The following is a 16614-nucleotide window of genomic DNA, read 5'->3' as shown; positions in this document are numbered from 1 at the left end:
CCCTTGATTAGTGTACAGTCCTAAGAGTTTTGAAAAATGCACGCAGCTGTGGAACCATCTCCAAAATCAAGATATAGAACAGTTTCATCAACCCCAAGCAGTTCCCTCAAGACCCTTTGTAATTAACTCCTCCCGGCATCTTCAGCCCATAGCAATCTGTCCCTACAGTTTTGTCATTACCGGGAGATCATATAAATGGAAGTACAGTGTATGTCCCCTTCATGGATTACAGCCTTGTCATGGCGAAGGGGCTTGTGGAACTCAATGAAGCTATGAGCCATGCTGTGCAGGGCCACCCAAGATGGGCGGGTCATGGTGGAGAGCTCTAACAAAATATAGTCCACTGGAGGAGGGAATGGCAAACCCCTCTAGTATTCTTGCCGCAAGAACCCAATGAACAGCATAAAAAAGCAAAAAGTCGCCAGTCCAGGTTCAATGCACGGTACTGGATGCTTGGGGCTGGTGCACTGGGACGACCCAGAGGGAGGGTAGGGGAGGGAGGAGGGAGGAGGGTTCAGGATGGGGAATGCGGGTATACCTGTGGCGGATTCATTTCGATATTTGGCAAAACTAATACAATATTGTAAAGTTTAAAAATAAAATAAAAGTTAAAAAAAAAAGCAAAAAGATATGACACCGAAAAGTGAGCCCCCCGTGTTGGAAAATGTCCAATATGCTACCAGCGAAGAGTGGAGGGCAATTACTAATAGCCCCAGAAAGAATGAAGCGGATGGGCCAAAGTGGAAATGACAGTTGTGGATGTATCTGGTGATGAAAGTAAAGTTCAATGCTGTGAAGAAGAATATCACGTAGGTACCTGGAATGTTAGGTCCATAAATCAAGGTAAATTGAATGTGATCAAGCAGGAGATGGCAAGAGTGAACACTGACATCTTAGGAATCAGTGAACTAAAATGAATGGGAATGGGTGAATTTAATTCAGACGACCGTTATATCTACTGCTGTGGGCAAGGATCCCTTAGAAGAAAGGGAGTAGCCCTCAAAGTCAACAAAAGAGTCCAAAGTGCAAGTAAATGCAAGTTTTGCATTTACTTGCAAAACCCAATGCATGATACTTGGGTGCAATCTCCAAAACAACAGAATGATCTTGGTTTGTTTCCAAGGCAAACCATTCAATATCACAGTACTCCAAATCTATGCCCCAACCACTGATGCCAAAGAAGCTGAAGCTGGCCAGTTCTATGAAGACCTACAAGATCTTCCAGAACTAACACACACACAAAAAAGATGTCCTTTTCATCATAGGGCACTGGAATGCAAAAGCAAGAAGTCAAGAGACACTTGGCTACTACTGCTAAGTTGCTTCAGTCGTGTTCAACTCTGTGCGATCCCATAGATGGCAGCCCACCAGGCTCCCCCATCCATGGGATTTTCCAGGCAAGAGTACTGGAGTGGGTTGCCATTGCCTTCTCCAATGCGTGAAAGTGAAAAGTGAAAGTGAAGTTGCTCAGTCGTGTCCGACTCCTATCGACCCCATGGACTGCAGCCCACCAGGCCCCTCCGTCCATGGGATTTTCCAGGCAAGAGTACTGAAGTGGGTTGCCATTGCCTTCTCTGAGAGACACTTGGAGTAACAGGAAAATTTGGCCTTGGTGTACAAAATGAAGCAGAGCAAAAGCTAATAGAATTTTGCCAACAGAACACACTGGTCATAGCAAACACCCTTTTCCAACAACACAAGAGATGGCTCTACACATGAGCATCACCAAACGGTCAATATCGAAATCAGATTGATCATGTTTTTGCAGCTGAAGATGGAGAAGCTCTAAGTTGTTTTGTGGTCATCAAAAACAACACTGGAAGCTGACTGTGGTTCAGATCATCAGCTCCTTATTGCAAAATTCAGGTTTAAATTGAAGAAAGTAGGGAAAACCAGTAGGCCATTCAGGAGTGACCTGAATCAAATCCCTATGATTATACAGTGGAAGTGACAAATAGATTCAAGGGATTAGATATGATAGAGTGCCTGAAGAACTATGGATGGAGGATCGTAACATTGTAAAGGAGGCAGTGACCAAAACCATCCCCACAAAAAAGAAATGCAAGAGGGCAAAGTGATTGTCTGGTAAGGCTTTACTAATAGCCAAGGAAAGAAGAGAAGTGAAAAGCAAGAGAGAATGGGAAAGATACACCCATCTGAATGCAGAGTTCCAGAAAATAGCAAGGAGCGAGAAGAAAGCCTTCTTAAGTGAACAGTCCAAAGAAATAGAGGAAAACAACAGAATTGGAAAGACTAGAGATCCCTTCAAGAAAATTAGAGATACCAAGGGAACATTTCATGCAAGGATGAAGCAAGCACAATAAAGAACAAAAATGGTAAGGACCTAACAGAAGCAGAAGAAATTAAAAGGAAAAGGTGGTGGCAAGAATACACAGAACTGTACAAAAAAAGATCTTAATGACCAGGATGCTCATGACAGTCTAATCACTCACCTAGAGCCAGACATCCTGGAGTGTGAAGTCAAGTTTGCCTTAGGAAGCACCACTACAAACAAAGCTAGTGGAGGGGATGGAATCCAGCTGAGCTATTTCAAATCCTAAAAGATGATGCTGTTCAAGTGCTTCACTCAATGTCAGCAAATTTGGAAAACTCAGCAGTGGCCACCAGACTGGAAAAGGTCAGTTTTCATTTCAATGCCAACCACTTTAAAAGTGGTTCCAGGCAACCTTGATGGCTTTCCCCATTGGCTCAGCAGGTAAAGAATCTGATTCCAATGCAGGAGACACAAGAGATGCAGGTTCAATCCCTGGGTCAGGAAGATCCCCTGGAGAAGGAAATGGCACCCCACTCCAGTATTCTTGCCTGGAAAATCCCACGGGCAGAGGAACTTGGCTGGCTACAGTCCATGGGGCCCCAAAGAGTCAGACACGACTGAGTGACTGAGCACAGCTCAGCAGAGCTGGCCTTTGGAAGTTGGGCCAGGGTGTAATGACTGACAGTGAGAAGGAAAAAACTGGGCATTGACAGCACCTACAACAGAGCAGATCAACAGTCAGATCCTGAACTATCTTCTCTTAATTTTCATCTCTTTCTTGAGCTGTAAATATCAAATATTTTTATAGCAACCCAAGATGCTTTGCATGAAGACCTTCTAAATCATCTTTACATTCTCTAATTGGGCTTGTCACTCACAGCTAATATTGCTCTATTTATAATTACTCTTCCCATTTAGGGTCTGAAGGTTTATTTTTGTATTTCTGAGACAGGCATGCATATCCCAAGTATGCATGCTCCTATCACTATTTATCTATCTCTTTAGAAAAACAGGGTTATCATTTCTCTCTTTTTTCCTCACCTTGCTGTGCCTACCTCTGACCCTTGGTCTGGCAGCCTTCTTGTTTATTTGCTTATTTTTCTGACCCAAACACGAAGCATGCAGGATCCCAGTTCCAGACTACGGATTGGATGCACAGCCCCTGCATTGGAAGCATGAATTCTTAACCACTGGACTGCCAGGGAAGTCCTCCAACCTTCTTGTTAATTTTAACTAATATCTTCCATGAACTTTATATTATTCCAGATATTCACAAATTTATTGTTTCACTTAATCTCCGTGGTGGATGATGACAAGGACCTCCTGCTTTTAAACATTCTGCAGATGAGAAAACTGAGGCTCAGACTTACTAAAAATCACTTAAGTTTCCACTGCATTGTTTAGGATACTTCTGGTTGTGACTAAAATCTCAAACTGAATTGGACATAGCATTAGCTGCCATGGACCAAATTGCATCCTTTTAAAATTCATATGCTAAAGCCCTAACCCCCAACTTGACTGTATTTGGATTAGGGCTTTTAGGAGGCAATTATGGTAAAGAATATGCCTGCAAAGGAAGAGGCCTGATTTCGATCTCTAGGTTGGGAACATCCCCTAGAGAAAGAGAATGACTATCTAGTCCAGTATTCTTCTGTTCCATGTATTCTATGTATAGAATTCTAAGTATTCTATGACTTCTAGTCCAATATTGGACTCTCTATTCCAGAATTCTGGAGAATTCCATGGACAGAGGAGCCTGATGGGCTGCAAGTTTGTGGGTGGCAAAGAGTTGGATGTGACTGAATGACTAACATTTTTCACTTCCAAGGCTAAATAAGGCCATAAAGGTGGGGCCTAATTCAGTAAAGCTGCAGTCCTGATACAAAGAGAGGGACTTCTCTGGTGGTCTAGTGATTAAGAATCTGCCTGCCAATGCAGTGCAGGGGACAAAGATTCAATCCCTGGTCCAGGAAGATCCCACTTGCCATACAGCAACTAAGCCTGTATGCTGCAATTCTGGAACCCGTGTTCCCTAGAGCCCACGCTCCACAATGAGAGAAGCCACCACAATAAGAAGCCCACACACCTCAGCTAGGGAGTAGCCCCCACTCACCACAAGCAGAGAAAGCCTGTGCAGCAATGAAGACCCAGCACAGACAAAAATAATAAATAAATAAAACATTTTTAAAAGAGGAAGAGAGAGAAATCACACTGTCTCTATGTTCTTGAAAAGACCCTGATGCTGGGAAAGATTGAAGGCAGGAGGAGAAGAGGGCAATAGAAAATGAGATGGTTGGATGGCAACATTGACTCAATGGATCTGAGTTTGAGCAAACTCCGGGAGATGGTGAAGGATAGGGAAGCCTGTCATGCTGCAGTCTATAGAGTTGCAAAGAGTGGGACATGACAGAGTGACCGAACAACCATGTTCCTGAACCAAGGAAAGGCCATGTGCGGATATAGCAAGAAGGAGGCCATCGGAAAATCAAAAACAGAGCTCTCACTAGAAACCTGATTGACTGGAACACTGATGTTGGTTTCTTAGCCTCCAGAACTGTAAGAATTAAATGTCTGTTATTTAAGTCACCCAGTGGATGATACACCCAAGCAGACATCATAAATGAAAAAGTAAGATGTGTTTTTAAGAACGACTTGGTATTCTGGCTCAGTGATGTGATCAATAATTTAGTTTCTTCCCGTCTCTCTGCTGTGCCCTTCACGATGTTGGCTTCAAACTATGGTTGGCCAACCCTATGGTCAAAAGCTCTCTGCCAGTAGCCCTGAAGCTTCAAACTTCAGGGAAGGAGATAGAAATTCTTTGTTCTGAGATGCACTCTGATTGGTCCAGCCTTTATCACATGACCACCTCTGAGCAAATCACAGTAGACAGATAGTAGATACCTTAAGGCCCGCAGTTGGTTGAGTGCTTAAGAGTTGAATTGGCCAGTTTTCCATGAACTATAATTTGTTGGAAAAAACTGACGAGTCTATGAGGTTTCAACTTGGGTTCTGGCAGAAATTTTCTCAAAAATGAATGAAATGAACTTGCTGGTTCAAGGAAAACAACTGACAGTGTTTGTTGCCAGTGGTAAAATGTGAGCTTCAAGGGAAAATTTTAATTTTGGAAGACACGTGTTTGTCACCATGTTTGACAATGTTCCAACGCTGAAAGACTTTTCTGAGATTGGTGGTGATATTAACAAATGGAGTTTTTAAAATATTATGTAATGAAATGCGTCGATGTTTGGAAGATCTGTATGACTTAGTGAAGTAATATTATTCAAAAGACCAATGAACGAGTCATAAAAAGTGCAAGGTAGGACTTGTCCTATCAGTCTAGTGATTAAGACACTGTGCTTCCAATGCAGGAGGCATGGATTTGATCCCTGGTCAGGGAATTAAGATCCCACATGTCTATGATATTGAGAAAAAAAAAGAAATACATGAAAAGTGCAACGTAGACAAATGGATTTTAATAAAATAGAACTCACTGAAATGGAGAGTCCCCACTACAACTAACCTTGACTAAATTACCAGTTTTTCAAGTTTTAGTATAGCATTAAAGAAGAATTCAGCCATGAAATTAAAAGACGCTTACTCCTTGGAAGGAAAGTTATGACCAACCTAGATAGCATATTCAAAAGCAGAGACATTACTTTGCCAACAAAGGTTCATCTAGTCAAGGCTATGGTTTTTCCTGTGGTCATGTATGGATGTGAGAGTTGGACTGTGAAGAAGGCTGAGCGCCGAAGAATTGATGCTTTTGAACTGTGGTGTTGGAGAAGACTCTTGAGAGTCCCTTGGACTGCAAGAAGATCCAACCAGTCCATTCTGAAGGACATCAGCCCTGGGATTTCTTTGGAAGGAATGATGCTGAAGCTGAAACTCCAGTACTTTGGCCACCTCATGCCAAGAGTTGACTCATTGGAAAAGACTCTGATGCTGGGAGGGATTGGGGGCAGGAGGAGAAGGGGACGACAGAGGATGAGATGGCTGGATGGCATCACTGACTCGATGGACGTGAGTCTGAGTGAACTCTGGGAGTTGGTGTTGGACAGGGAGGCCTGGCATGCTGCGATTCATGGGGTTGCAAAGAGTCGGACACGATTGAGCGACTGGTCTGATCTGATCTGAAAGAAGAATTCTTGAGTTCCTGAGAAGTCTATTGAAATACTTTTTTCAGCTAGATGCTTGTAGGTTTTCTTCATAGACTTGGACTAAAATGACATTTCACAACAGAGTAATAAGGTAGTCTCACAAATGAGAATACAACTGTCTTCTAGGAGATTTGCAAATATGTAAAGCAATGCTATTCTTCTAACTAACTAAATTTTTTGGTTTGGAAAATATAATAAAATATGTTGTTCATGTTACCATTCAATGGGTTTTATTGTTATTTTAAGTAAATTTTAAATGCACATTGTAAATTTTCTCAATTTTAATGTTTAAACAGTAAGTATTGATAGCTACAACTTACATTTAAGAAAGCTAAGTAGGGTCCTCAGTAACTTTAAGAGTGAAGAGGGGGGCCTGAGACCAAAAAGTTTAAGAATTAGTGCTCTAATAATAATGTTTTTTTCTTTTCTTTAATTGAAGTATAGTTGACTTACAATATCATTTTAGTTTAAGGTGTACAGCACAGTGATTCAGTCACACATATATTGGAGTAAGAAATGGAAACCCACTCCAGGTCTTGCCTGGAAAATTCCATGGACAGAGGAACCTGGCAGGCTCCAGTCCTTGGGGTCACAAAGAGTCGGGCATGGCTGAGCGCACATGGCAGATACATACATATATATATATATATATATATATATATATATATATATATATCAGTAATCTGATAAAAGAACACACACACACATATATGTATGTATGCTTGTGTGTGTGTGTGCGTGTGTGTGTGTTTTCAGCTGCTCATTCACGTCTGACTCTTTGCAACTCCATGGACTGTAGGCTGCCAGACTTCTCTGTCCATGGGATTTTCCCGGGCAGAAATACTGGAGTGGGGTGCCATTTCCTACTCCAGGGGATCCTCCCAACCTAAGGATTGAACCCACGTCTCCTGCATCTCCTTCACTGGCAGGTGGATTCTTTACCACTGCACCACTTGGGAAGCCCCATATATAAGTGATATCATATGGCTTTTGTTTTTCTTTCTGGCTTCACTTCAGCTAGCCATTCTGAACATTAAATTTCTTCCTGATACCCTTCACTCTCTCCTAACTCTATGAGGACAGCTTTCTCCTAACTCTAGGAACTGATCATCTCTTCTGCCTGAAGTGCTCCCATGACAACCACAGAGTATCTCTCAGAATCCCACGGCTGAGTGTCTTTCCAGCAGCAGAACATCACAGAATTTCAGCATCACATGTACTAAGAAATTGAACAGCCTTAGACACTAGTGATCAGCCCAGGCACACATGGTACCTCTGAAAGTGAAAGTCACTCAGTTGTGTCCAACTCTTTGAGACCGCATGGACTGTAGCCTGCCAGCCTCCTCTGTCCATGGAATTCTCCAGGCCAGAATACTGGAATGGGTAGCTGTTCCCTTCTCCAGGGCATCTTCCCAACCCAGGAATCGAACCCAGGTCTCCCACATTGCAGGTGGATTCTTTACCATCTGAGCCACCAGAGATGCCAATCCAAACATCTAGTCTCAATTTAGGAAGCCAGTTGGCTACAGCTGGGAACTTTTGCTCCCATCTGGATCATGGGATTTTCCAAGTGACACATTGCCCGCAAGGACATAGACCTGAAGGATACATAAGCAAGGTGGAGTTCTTTTTTTAATAGTAATTCTTCCATTATAGAAACTGTCTTAGTCTGTTTGGGCTGCTATAACAGAATATCTCAGATTGGCTGACTCTAAAAAATTTTATTGTGGCAGTATATGCTATATAGTAAAAGTGATTCAGTTACACACATATTTCTGTTATGGTTTATCACAGAATATCGAATATTGTTCCCTGTGCTATAGTGTTATTTGCTCGGTCGGGTCTGACTTTGTGGCCCTGTGGAGTACAGCCCACCAGGGCTGTAGCCCTCCAGGCTCTTCTGCCCATGGAATTCTCCAGGCAAGAATACTGGAGTGGGTAGCCATTCCCTTCTCCAGGGCGTCTTCCCAGCCCAGGGATCGAACCCAGGTTTCCCACACTGCAGGTGGATTCTTCACCATCTGAGCCCCCAGGGCAGCCTGTCATCTTGGGGCTAATTAGTTTTAATCAGTTTTTGTTGTATCCTCAGTGATTACATCATTCTTTTAAAGGCTGTGTCTGCCCCCTTCCCTCCTGTCTCATTTCCACTAGATGTTAAGGCAGATTTTAAGCACTGAAGCACATTGCTTCAGGGAAATATTTTTGAGAATTTATTATGGAGCAACAGAAAAGAAAGGTAGAAATGTTTCCCTCAGGGGCATTATTCAAAATCTGTGTTGTACACATATCAGTATAAGGCGTTTGGTGTTTTGTTTTTCTCATGTCCTGGACAATTAAACTGCCAATGAAGTGACATGAAATCAGAGAGAACTTTAACCTCGCTGCCATGGAGACCACGTTTCTCACTCATGGGGGGAAAGAGAGTTTACACAAGGATTTCCTAAGGTGATAAGGCAGCTGGCCATCGACAATTCCAGATACTTTATGGACAGGCAGAAAATCATGGGAATTTCCTGGGATTGACAAGTCAAGAAAGGGAAGCTTGAGATCTGTGATATTGTGATTTATAATAAGAAATACATATATTTGCGACTTCCCTGATGGTCCAGTGGTTAAGAATCTGCCTGCCAATGCAGGGGACATGGGTTCAATCCCTGGTCCAGGAAGATCCACATGGTTTGGAGCAACTAAGCCCATGTGCCACAGCTACTGAGCCCACTCTCTAGGGCCCTGCTCCCCAGCAAGAGAAGTCACCACAGTGAGAAGCCCGCGCACTGCAACCAGAGAGTAGCCCCCACTCTCCGCAACTAGAGAAAGCCCAAGCACAGCAACGAAGACCCAGCACATCAAAACTAAAATAAAGAAATAAAAAGAAATATATATATTTGGTCTTCATCCTTGTTTCTATCATACAGCTCTTAAAACCTTGGAATTTCTGTGATAAGAGTGATAAACGTGTCTTGTTATGCTAGGGAAAGCACACAGAGACGTGGGTGGGTTGCCATTGGAACCAGCTTTGTCATTAGAGGGTTGAAAATTTCACTCCTACTTCCCAACCTCTGGGGTGATTGAGTTCAATCACCAGTGATCAAGGACTTAATCAATCATGTCTATGTAATGAAGCTTCCATAAAAACTCAAAGATTGGGGTCCAGAGAACTTCTAGGTTGGTGAACCAGAACACTTTCAGAAGTTCCTTTGTTCAGGATCTTGCCTGTGTATCTCTCTGCATCTGGCTGTTGAGTCTCACTGTAATAAACAAATGATCTAGTGAGTAAACTCTAGTATTCTGAGTTCAGTGAGCCACTGTAGGAAATTAATCAAACCCAAGAAGGGGGTCACGGTGATCTCAGGTGGCCTCGTCCTGCAGTGCCTTGAAGCAGGGTTTCAGTTCCCCGCCAGAGACTGGGATTGGGTCATAACGGTGAGAGCACCAAATCCTAGCCGCTAGACCAGAGGCCAGTGACAAGACCCCGGCTCTTCAACTTTGCAGAAAAAGAATTCCCACAAAGACAGAAGTAGTGAAACAAGTGGGGCTTCCCTGGTGGCTCAGCAGGTAAAGAATTCACCCGCGATGCAGGAGACCCGAGTTCCATCCCTGGGTCAGGAAGATGCCCTGAAGAAGAGTATGGCAACCCACTCCAGTATTCTTGCCTGGAGGATTCCACGGACAGAGGAGCCTGGCGGACTACAGTCTAAGGGGTTACAAAGAGCCAGACATGACTGAAGCAACTTAGCACAGCACACAGCGAAACAAGTGTTTACTAGGAGGAAGAAAAGAGTATAGTACATGTGGATGGTCTCGTGGGCAGACTCAGAGAGAGAGTCACCCCTTTCTGGTAGTCAATTACTTTTAAGGGGCATTCGTTTCGGGGTTTCCTTTGGCCAATCATTTTGATTCACCTGCTTCTGAGTCTATATGTGGTATATCTCAGGATCCCCCTATGTGTGTATGAACATCTGTCAGTCAAGATATATTCTACCGAAGAGGCCAAGAGGGTGTGTGACACCCCCTCCATTTTTTTACCTCCAAGGAGCTTTCTAATCAAGAGAGTTTCCTTGACTTCGAGAATGGGAAATATGTGGTGCTTTTATCTTCGATCTGGGCAGGGCTTAGCCTCCTCCCTCAACTGTCCTACTATTTTCTTCTTAGAGAATCGGTCCACAGAGAACCAACTCTAACTGTTTCCTCCGGGGGCTCATCCATCTCCTGACTCAATGGGAACCTCTGATTTATACCCAGTTGGTCAGAAACACAGGTAACAACCTGGAACTGTGCTTGGCATCTGCAGTGGGGGCAGTCATATGGCACCGAGTCCTTAACCTGTGGACCCTGATGCTATCTGCAGGTTGTGTCAAAACTGAGTGGAAATGCAAGACACCCAGTACGTTGGAAAATTGCTTGGTGGTATAGGGGGGAGAAGGGGAAGCTACACATTGGAATTAGTATCAGAATCATCAGAATCAAAATTCCTCTTTGGAGAGAGGCTTACTTTATCTCCTCATTCTAAACCAGGTCCTCTGATTCTATTCCATCATTGCTCTATTTTTTTTTTTTGGCTGCACCTCACAACATGTAAGACCTTAGTTCCCCTGCCAGGGATTGAACTCATGTCCCCTGCAGTGGAAACTTGGGAGTCCTAACCACTGGACTGACAGGGAATTCCCAGAAATATAATTAATTTACAATGTTGTGTTAGTTTCAAGTGTATAGCAAACTGATATGTATGGGTTCGAACAAATCTTTCTGAGGGGTCTCCGTGTGGATTCTGGGAGGAGTTTGGCTTCCTTTGTTGGGGAGGAAGATGAGGGGAAAGAGAAAGAGTCCTTTATAATGAATGGATGAAAATTTAGGTGGTGTCCATTCCCTGGGACAGTGATCTGCTGACTTTCCTTAAAGGGCCAAGTGGTCAGTATCATTAGTTTGGGGGCCAGACCGTCTCCGTCTTGAACTCTGTCTTTTTTGTGTCTGTGTCCTTTTTTTTTCTTTTCTTTTTTTTTTTTTTCTAGTCAGCAGAACGAGGAGTTCGATCTGTAACTGACTGTGAACAATCAATTGAGATAACTCACTACCTTCAGACCAGCCTTGAACTCTGTCTTGTACTCTGTCTTGGTAGCTTGAAAGGGGCCATAGACAAAATGGAAACAAATGGGAGTAGCTGTGGTTCAGAAAAACTTTGTAGACACTGAATTTTCAGATTTATATCATTCTCACCATGGACTATTCTTCACTTAACTTTTTAAAATGATTTTAAAAAGTAAAAATCATTCTTAGTTCACAGGCTATATAAAGAGGCAGGGAGCCATACTTGGGAAGCCCCACCTTCCATCGGGCGTAGTTTTTCAACCCTTACCTAGATGTATTTGTCCAGGCAAGTCTGTCTTTAAAAAGCTACACAAGGCAATCTAGAAAAACGGTACAGTTGAACTTATTTGCAAAGCTGAAATAGAGTCACAGATTTAGAGGACAAACTGAGGGTTACCATGGGGGAAGAGGAGATGGGATGAATTGGGAGATTGGGATCGACATATATATACCACTATGTATAAAATAGATAACAAATGAAAACTTACCGTATAGCACAGGGAACTCTACTCAGTGCTCTGTGGTGACCTAAATGGGAAGGAATTCTTAAAAAACAGAGTGGATACGCGTATGCGTATAACTGATTCACTTTGTTGCACAGCAGAAACTAAGACAGCACTGTAAAGCAACTGTACTCCAATCAAAATTAATAAAACCAAAAGGTCTCCACAAGAAAAGAGGCACTGATATCTGGTACAGTGTGGATGAGCCTCAAAAACATTTTGCTGAGTGAAAGTAGCCGCTCAGAAAAGGTCACATATTGAGTGATTCCATGTATTGAAACATTCAGGATAAATCCATAGGGACAGAAAGCTGATGAGTGGTTGACAGGGATGGGGGGAGGGAAGGACTGGGGAGGGAGTGCTAAATCGTATGGAGCTTCCTTTGTGGTGATGAAAATGTTTTGGAACTAGATGGAGGTGAGAGCTGCAGAACACCATGAAACTAGTAAATGCCACTGCATTGTATGCACTTTAAAATGGTATATGACACGTAGTTGACTACAACTTAATGTGTTTAATTTAAAAAAATATGTGAGCCTTTTGCCTCATTGCAGTCAAGAAAGCAACGTGGGTCACCAGCAGCTCTACTGGGGCCATTTGAGAAAATTCAGCGAAGGTTCTCGCTCTTGCCGGGTCTGCTCAAACAGGCACGGTCTGATCCGGAAACACTGCCTCAATATGGGCCACCAGTACATGAAGGACATTGGCTTTGTTAAATCAGACTAACTGAAGTTCCTTGAATAGATCATTCAGCACATCTACCTTATGTGGAAACAATATTAGCTCTTTGCATAGAAAATGAAAGTTTAAAAACTACCCCCCCCCCAAAAAAAATCCATGAGTGGTTTGGATGCACAGACAAGAGAGGACTTCCTGTCACCTGAGGTTATATTCCTGGCTGTTGGAGGGGCATTCCTGAATGAGCCAAGGTCCTTGGGGAGAGGATCCTCCTACCCATTTGGGGAGACATACACTGACATTTGAGGGCTTCCCTGGTGGCTCAGCTGGTAAAGAATCAGCCTGCAGTGCAGGAGACCTGGGTTCGATCCCTGGGTTGGGAAGATCCCCTGGAGGAGGGCTAGGCAACCCACTCCAGTATTCTTGACTGAAGAATCCCCATCCACAGAGGAACCTAGTGGCTACAGTCCATGCGGTTGCAAAGAGTCAGACACAATGGAGCAACTAACCCCACTGATGAAAGCAGGACAAGGCTTTCCAGGGAGGTAAACATGGGAGGCTGGAGAAACCAATGGGTGAGAGAGTCCAGCTCTACAAAACCCCTCAAATGTGTCCCTGAGAGCACAGCTATACTGAAGACTTTATAAAATGAGATGGAGAATTCTGGGTTGAATTGTGTCCCCCTGCCAAAAAAAAAAAAAAAGGCAAATTAGCAGACTTCCATTTTGGTCCATTGGTTAAAACTGTGCTCCCAATGCAGGGAACCTGGGTTTGGTCCCTGGTCAGGGAATTAGATCCTTCATGCCGCAACTAAAGAGACTGCAAGCTGCAAGGAAGACTCCCCACGTGGCAATGAAGACCCTGAGTGCCGTAACTTAAGACTTGGAGCATCCAAATGAAAAATAAACGAACTTTTTAAATTTAAAAAAAAAAAAAGATATGCTGGAGTCCTAACCCCCAATACTTCAGAATGGGAACTTGTTTGGAAATAGGGTCACAGCAGATTTGATTAAAGTCCTACTGGACTAGTGTGTTAATCGCTCAGTCGTGTCCAACTCTTTGCGTCCCCATGGACTGTGGTCTGCCAGACTCCTCTGTTCATGGGATTCTCCAGGCAAGAATACTGGAGTGGGTTGCCATTTCCTGCTCCAGGGGATCTTCCTGACCCAGGGATCGAAGCCGTGTCACTTTCACCTCCTGCACTGCAAGCAGATTCTTTACTGTTTGAGCCACCAGGGAAGCCCCCATACTGAACTAGGGTGGGCTCCTAATCCAATATGACCAGTGTCCTTAGAAAAGGGAGAAATTTGGACAGACACACACACCCATACAAACACACTCAAGAGGAACACCATTATGAAGATGAAGGCAGAGATTGGGGAGATGCTTCTACAAGTCAAGGAACACCAAAGATTGCTAGCCAGTCACTAAAAGTAAGGCGAGAGACATGAGACAGATTCTCCTTCATGACCTGCAGGAAGAATCAGCGCTGGGCTTGCCTGATTAGCTCAGTAGTAAAGAATCTGCCTGTCAATGCAGAAGACACCCATTCCATCCCTGGCCCAGGAAGATCCCATATGCCTGGGAGTAACTAATTCTGCGCCACAACTACTGAGTCTGTGCTCTAGAGCCTGGAAACCGCAACTCCTGAAGCCCATGAGCCCTAGAGCCACCGCAAAGAAAAGCCCCTGCCACGAGAGAGTAACCCCACTTGCTGCAACTAGAGAAAAAAAAGTGCCCAGAAATGAAGACCCACCACAGCCAAAACTAAAGAAATAAAATTATTAGAAAGAAAAAAGAACCCGCTGACACCTTGATCCCAGATTTCAGCCTCCAGAACTATGAGACGATAAATCCCTGCTGTTAAGCCCCTGAGCTTATGGCACTTTGTTACGGCAATCCTAGCAAACAAACACAACCACACAGGAAATTTGAAGCACATGTTTGCCAAGCCTTGTCTAACATCTGTAATGAACATTTTGGAACAACTGGAAAAATAACTGTCAAGTGACCTCTCAAAACACAGTCACTCCACTCTCATCTTCTCTCTCCATTTCTCTTTTTCTCTGGGTGATTTGCTTTCATCATTTATCATCATATCCTGAAGCCTAAAGTTTTGAGCTCATATCACATCAGAGAACCGGCTTACAGGAGGAGGTATGCTTATTTTTCCCTCATAATCTCTGGGAAGAAGAAATGCTCTTGAATTTCACTCAGCAACCAATAGCAAACATTAAAAAAAAAAAAATCCCATCTGGGGTTTATTTTTCCAACACATATCCTCAGTTATAAAATGTGACTTAGGGACCTCCCTGGTGGTCCAGTGGTTAGGACTTTAAGCTCCCAATGTGGGGGCCCGGGGCCCACAACTAAGCCCATGTACCACAACCAAAGATTCCATATGCTGCAACTATGACTCCGCATGGCCACATAAATTTAAAAAAATAAAATATGACTTTATTGGCATTGCTGCCGAAACTTGGCCTCTGTTCACAGGTGCCGAACAGAAACACACAGAGGGAGTTTGGGGTGAAGTAGCAAAGAGCAGCTTTTATTCCTTTGCCAGGCACAGGGGGCCACAGTGGGCTGCTGCTGCTGCTGCTGCTAAGTCGCTTCAGTCGTGTCCGACTCTGTGCGACCCCACAGACAGCAGCCCACCAGGCTCCCCCGTCCCTGGGATTCTCCAGGCAAGAATACTGGAGTGGGTTTCCATTTCCTCCTCCAATGCATGAAAGTGAAAAGTGAAAGTGAAGTCGCTCAGTGGTGTCCGACTCTTCACGACCCCATGGACTGCAGCCCACCAGGCTCCTCCGTCCATGGGATTTTCCAGGCAAGAGTACTGGAGTGGGGTGCCATTGCCTTCTCCACAGTGGGCCAATGCCCTCAAGATCATGTGACCCACCTTGGAGGGGGTAACAAGGAGTTTTATAGTGTTCAAAGAGCAGGGGCATGATAAGCTCATGGACAGTTCTTGGATTGGTTGGCATCAAGGTGAAGTTTCAAGCCTCATCAACCTTCTGGTTTCATCCAGTCTGGGGTCTGTGTTCTTGTGGTAAGCAGTTTTCATCTGGTCTGCTTCCTGTAAAAACAACTTAGGACTGTGTGCCAGGCCTTTATCTGTATCTTTCAGGGAACTGGGAATTCAGTGATTCTGCTATGCAGCGGAATTATTGTCTAAATTGTTACCAGTTCCCTAGCCCAACAGTTATTCTTTGTTTCTACACCTTCACATTTCCCACTCATTCGCTCTTGAGTCAGCATTTTACTTCAAAAGACAAAGACACAGGGGCTTGTACAAGGTTTCAGCATGTGCAGGTTAGAATTTCTTTCAGAGTATGGTCTTGAGACACCTGTGCTATGCTGTGCTTAGTTGCTCAGTCATGTCCGACTCTTCCGTGGGAATGCTCCAGGCAAGAGTACTGGAGTGGATTGCCCCAAGGGATCTTCCCAACCCAGGGATTGAACCTAGGTCTCCCACATTGCAGGAGGATTCTTTACCAGCTGAGCTACCAGGGAAGCCCCTTGAGACACCTCAGTCAGTTCAGTTCAGTCACTCAGTCATGTCCGACTCTGTGACCCCATGAATAGCAGCACGCCAGGCCTCCCTGTCCATCACCAACTCCCGGAGTTCACTCAGACTCAACAGCCATCGAGTCAGTGATGCCATCCAGTCATCTCATCCTCTGTCGTCCCCTTCTCCTCCTGCCCCCAATCCCTCCCAGCATCAGAGTCTTTTCCAATGAGTCAACTCTTGGCATGAGGTGGCCAAAGTACTGGAGTTTCAGCTTTAGCATCATTCCTTCCAAAAGTACAAATCCCTTGATTCTTAAGGGAGACTTCACCTAAGGCTTCAGGCTTGGCTGGATGCATGTGTTCAAACAGTGTCAGGAATCTGTTTGTCCATTCCCAGCCCTGC

The 16614-nt window shown here is 44.1% G+C and overlaps 1 protein-coding gene and 1 pseudogene across 1 annotated transcript; one reads left to right on the top strand and one right to left on the bottom strand.

Annotated features, from left to right (window-relative positions):
* The window catches only part of LOC112447505 (mitochondrial transcription rescue factor 1-like), a 72045-nt pseudogene extending 60284 nt beyond the window's left edge, over positions 1–11761 (bottom strand).
* A 695-nt stretch (positions 11762–12456) lies between these two features.
* LOC112447504 (small ribosomal subunit protein uS14-like) lies at positions 12457–12746 on the top strand. The gene is made up of 2 exons (XM_024995360.1): positions 12457–12482; positions 12575–12746. The coding sequence occupies exons 1-2, from the start codon at positions 12457–12459 to the stop codon at positions 12744–12746; spliced, it is 198 nt and encodes a 65-aa protein (XP_024851128.1).
* The last annotated feature ends 3868 nt before the right edge of the window (positions 12747–16614 follow it).

The sequence above is a fragment of the Bos taurus genome, chromosome 7 (genome assembly GCF_002263795.3).
Source record: "Bos taurus isolate L1 Dominette 01449 registration number 42190680 breed Hereford chromosome 7, ARS-UCD2.0, whole genome shotgun sequence".
In the NCBI taxonomy this organism is placed as follows: Eukaryota; Metazoa; Chordata; class Mammalia; order Artiodactyla; family Bovidae; genus Bos; species Bos taurus.
Note: the sequence above shows the minus strand (reverse complement) of the source record. Positions and strands in the feature narration are given on the sequence as shown.

Excerpts from the sequence above, each read along its gene's own strand:
- LOC112447504 (XM_024995360.1), top strand. The coding sequence starts at position 12,457 with ATGAAACTAGTAAATGCCACTGCATT. Across the intron at positions 12,483-12,574 it reads CTAGTAAATGCCACTGCATT|TCAAGAAAGCAACGTGGGTC; the intron begins GTATGCACTTTA and ends GCCTCATTGCAG.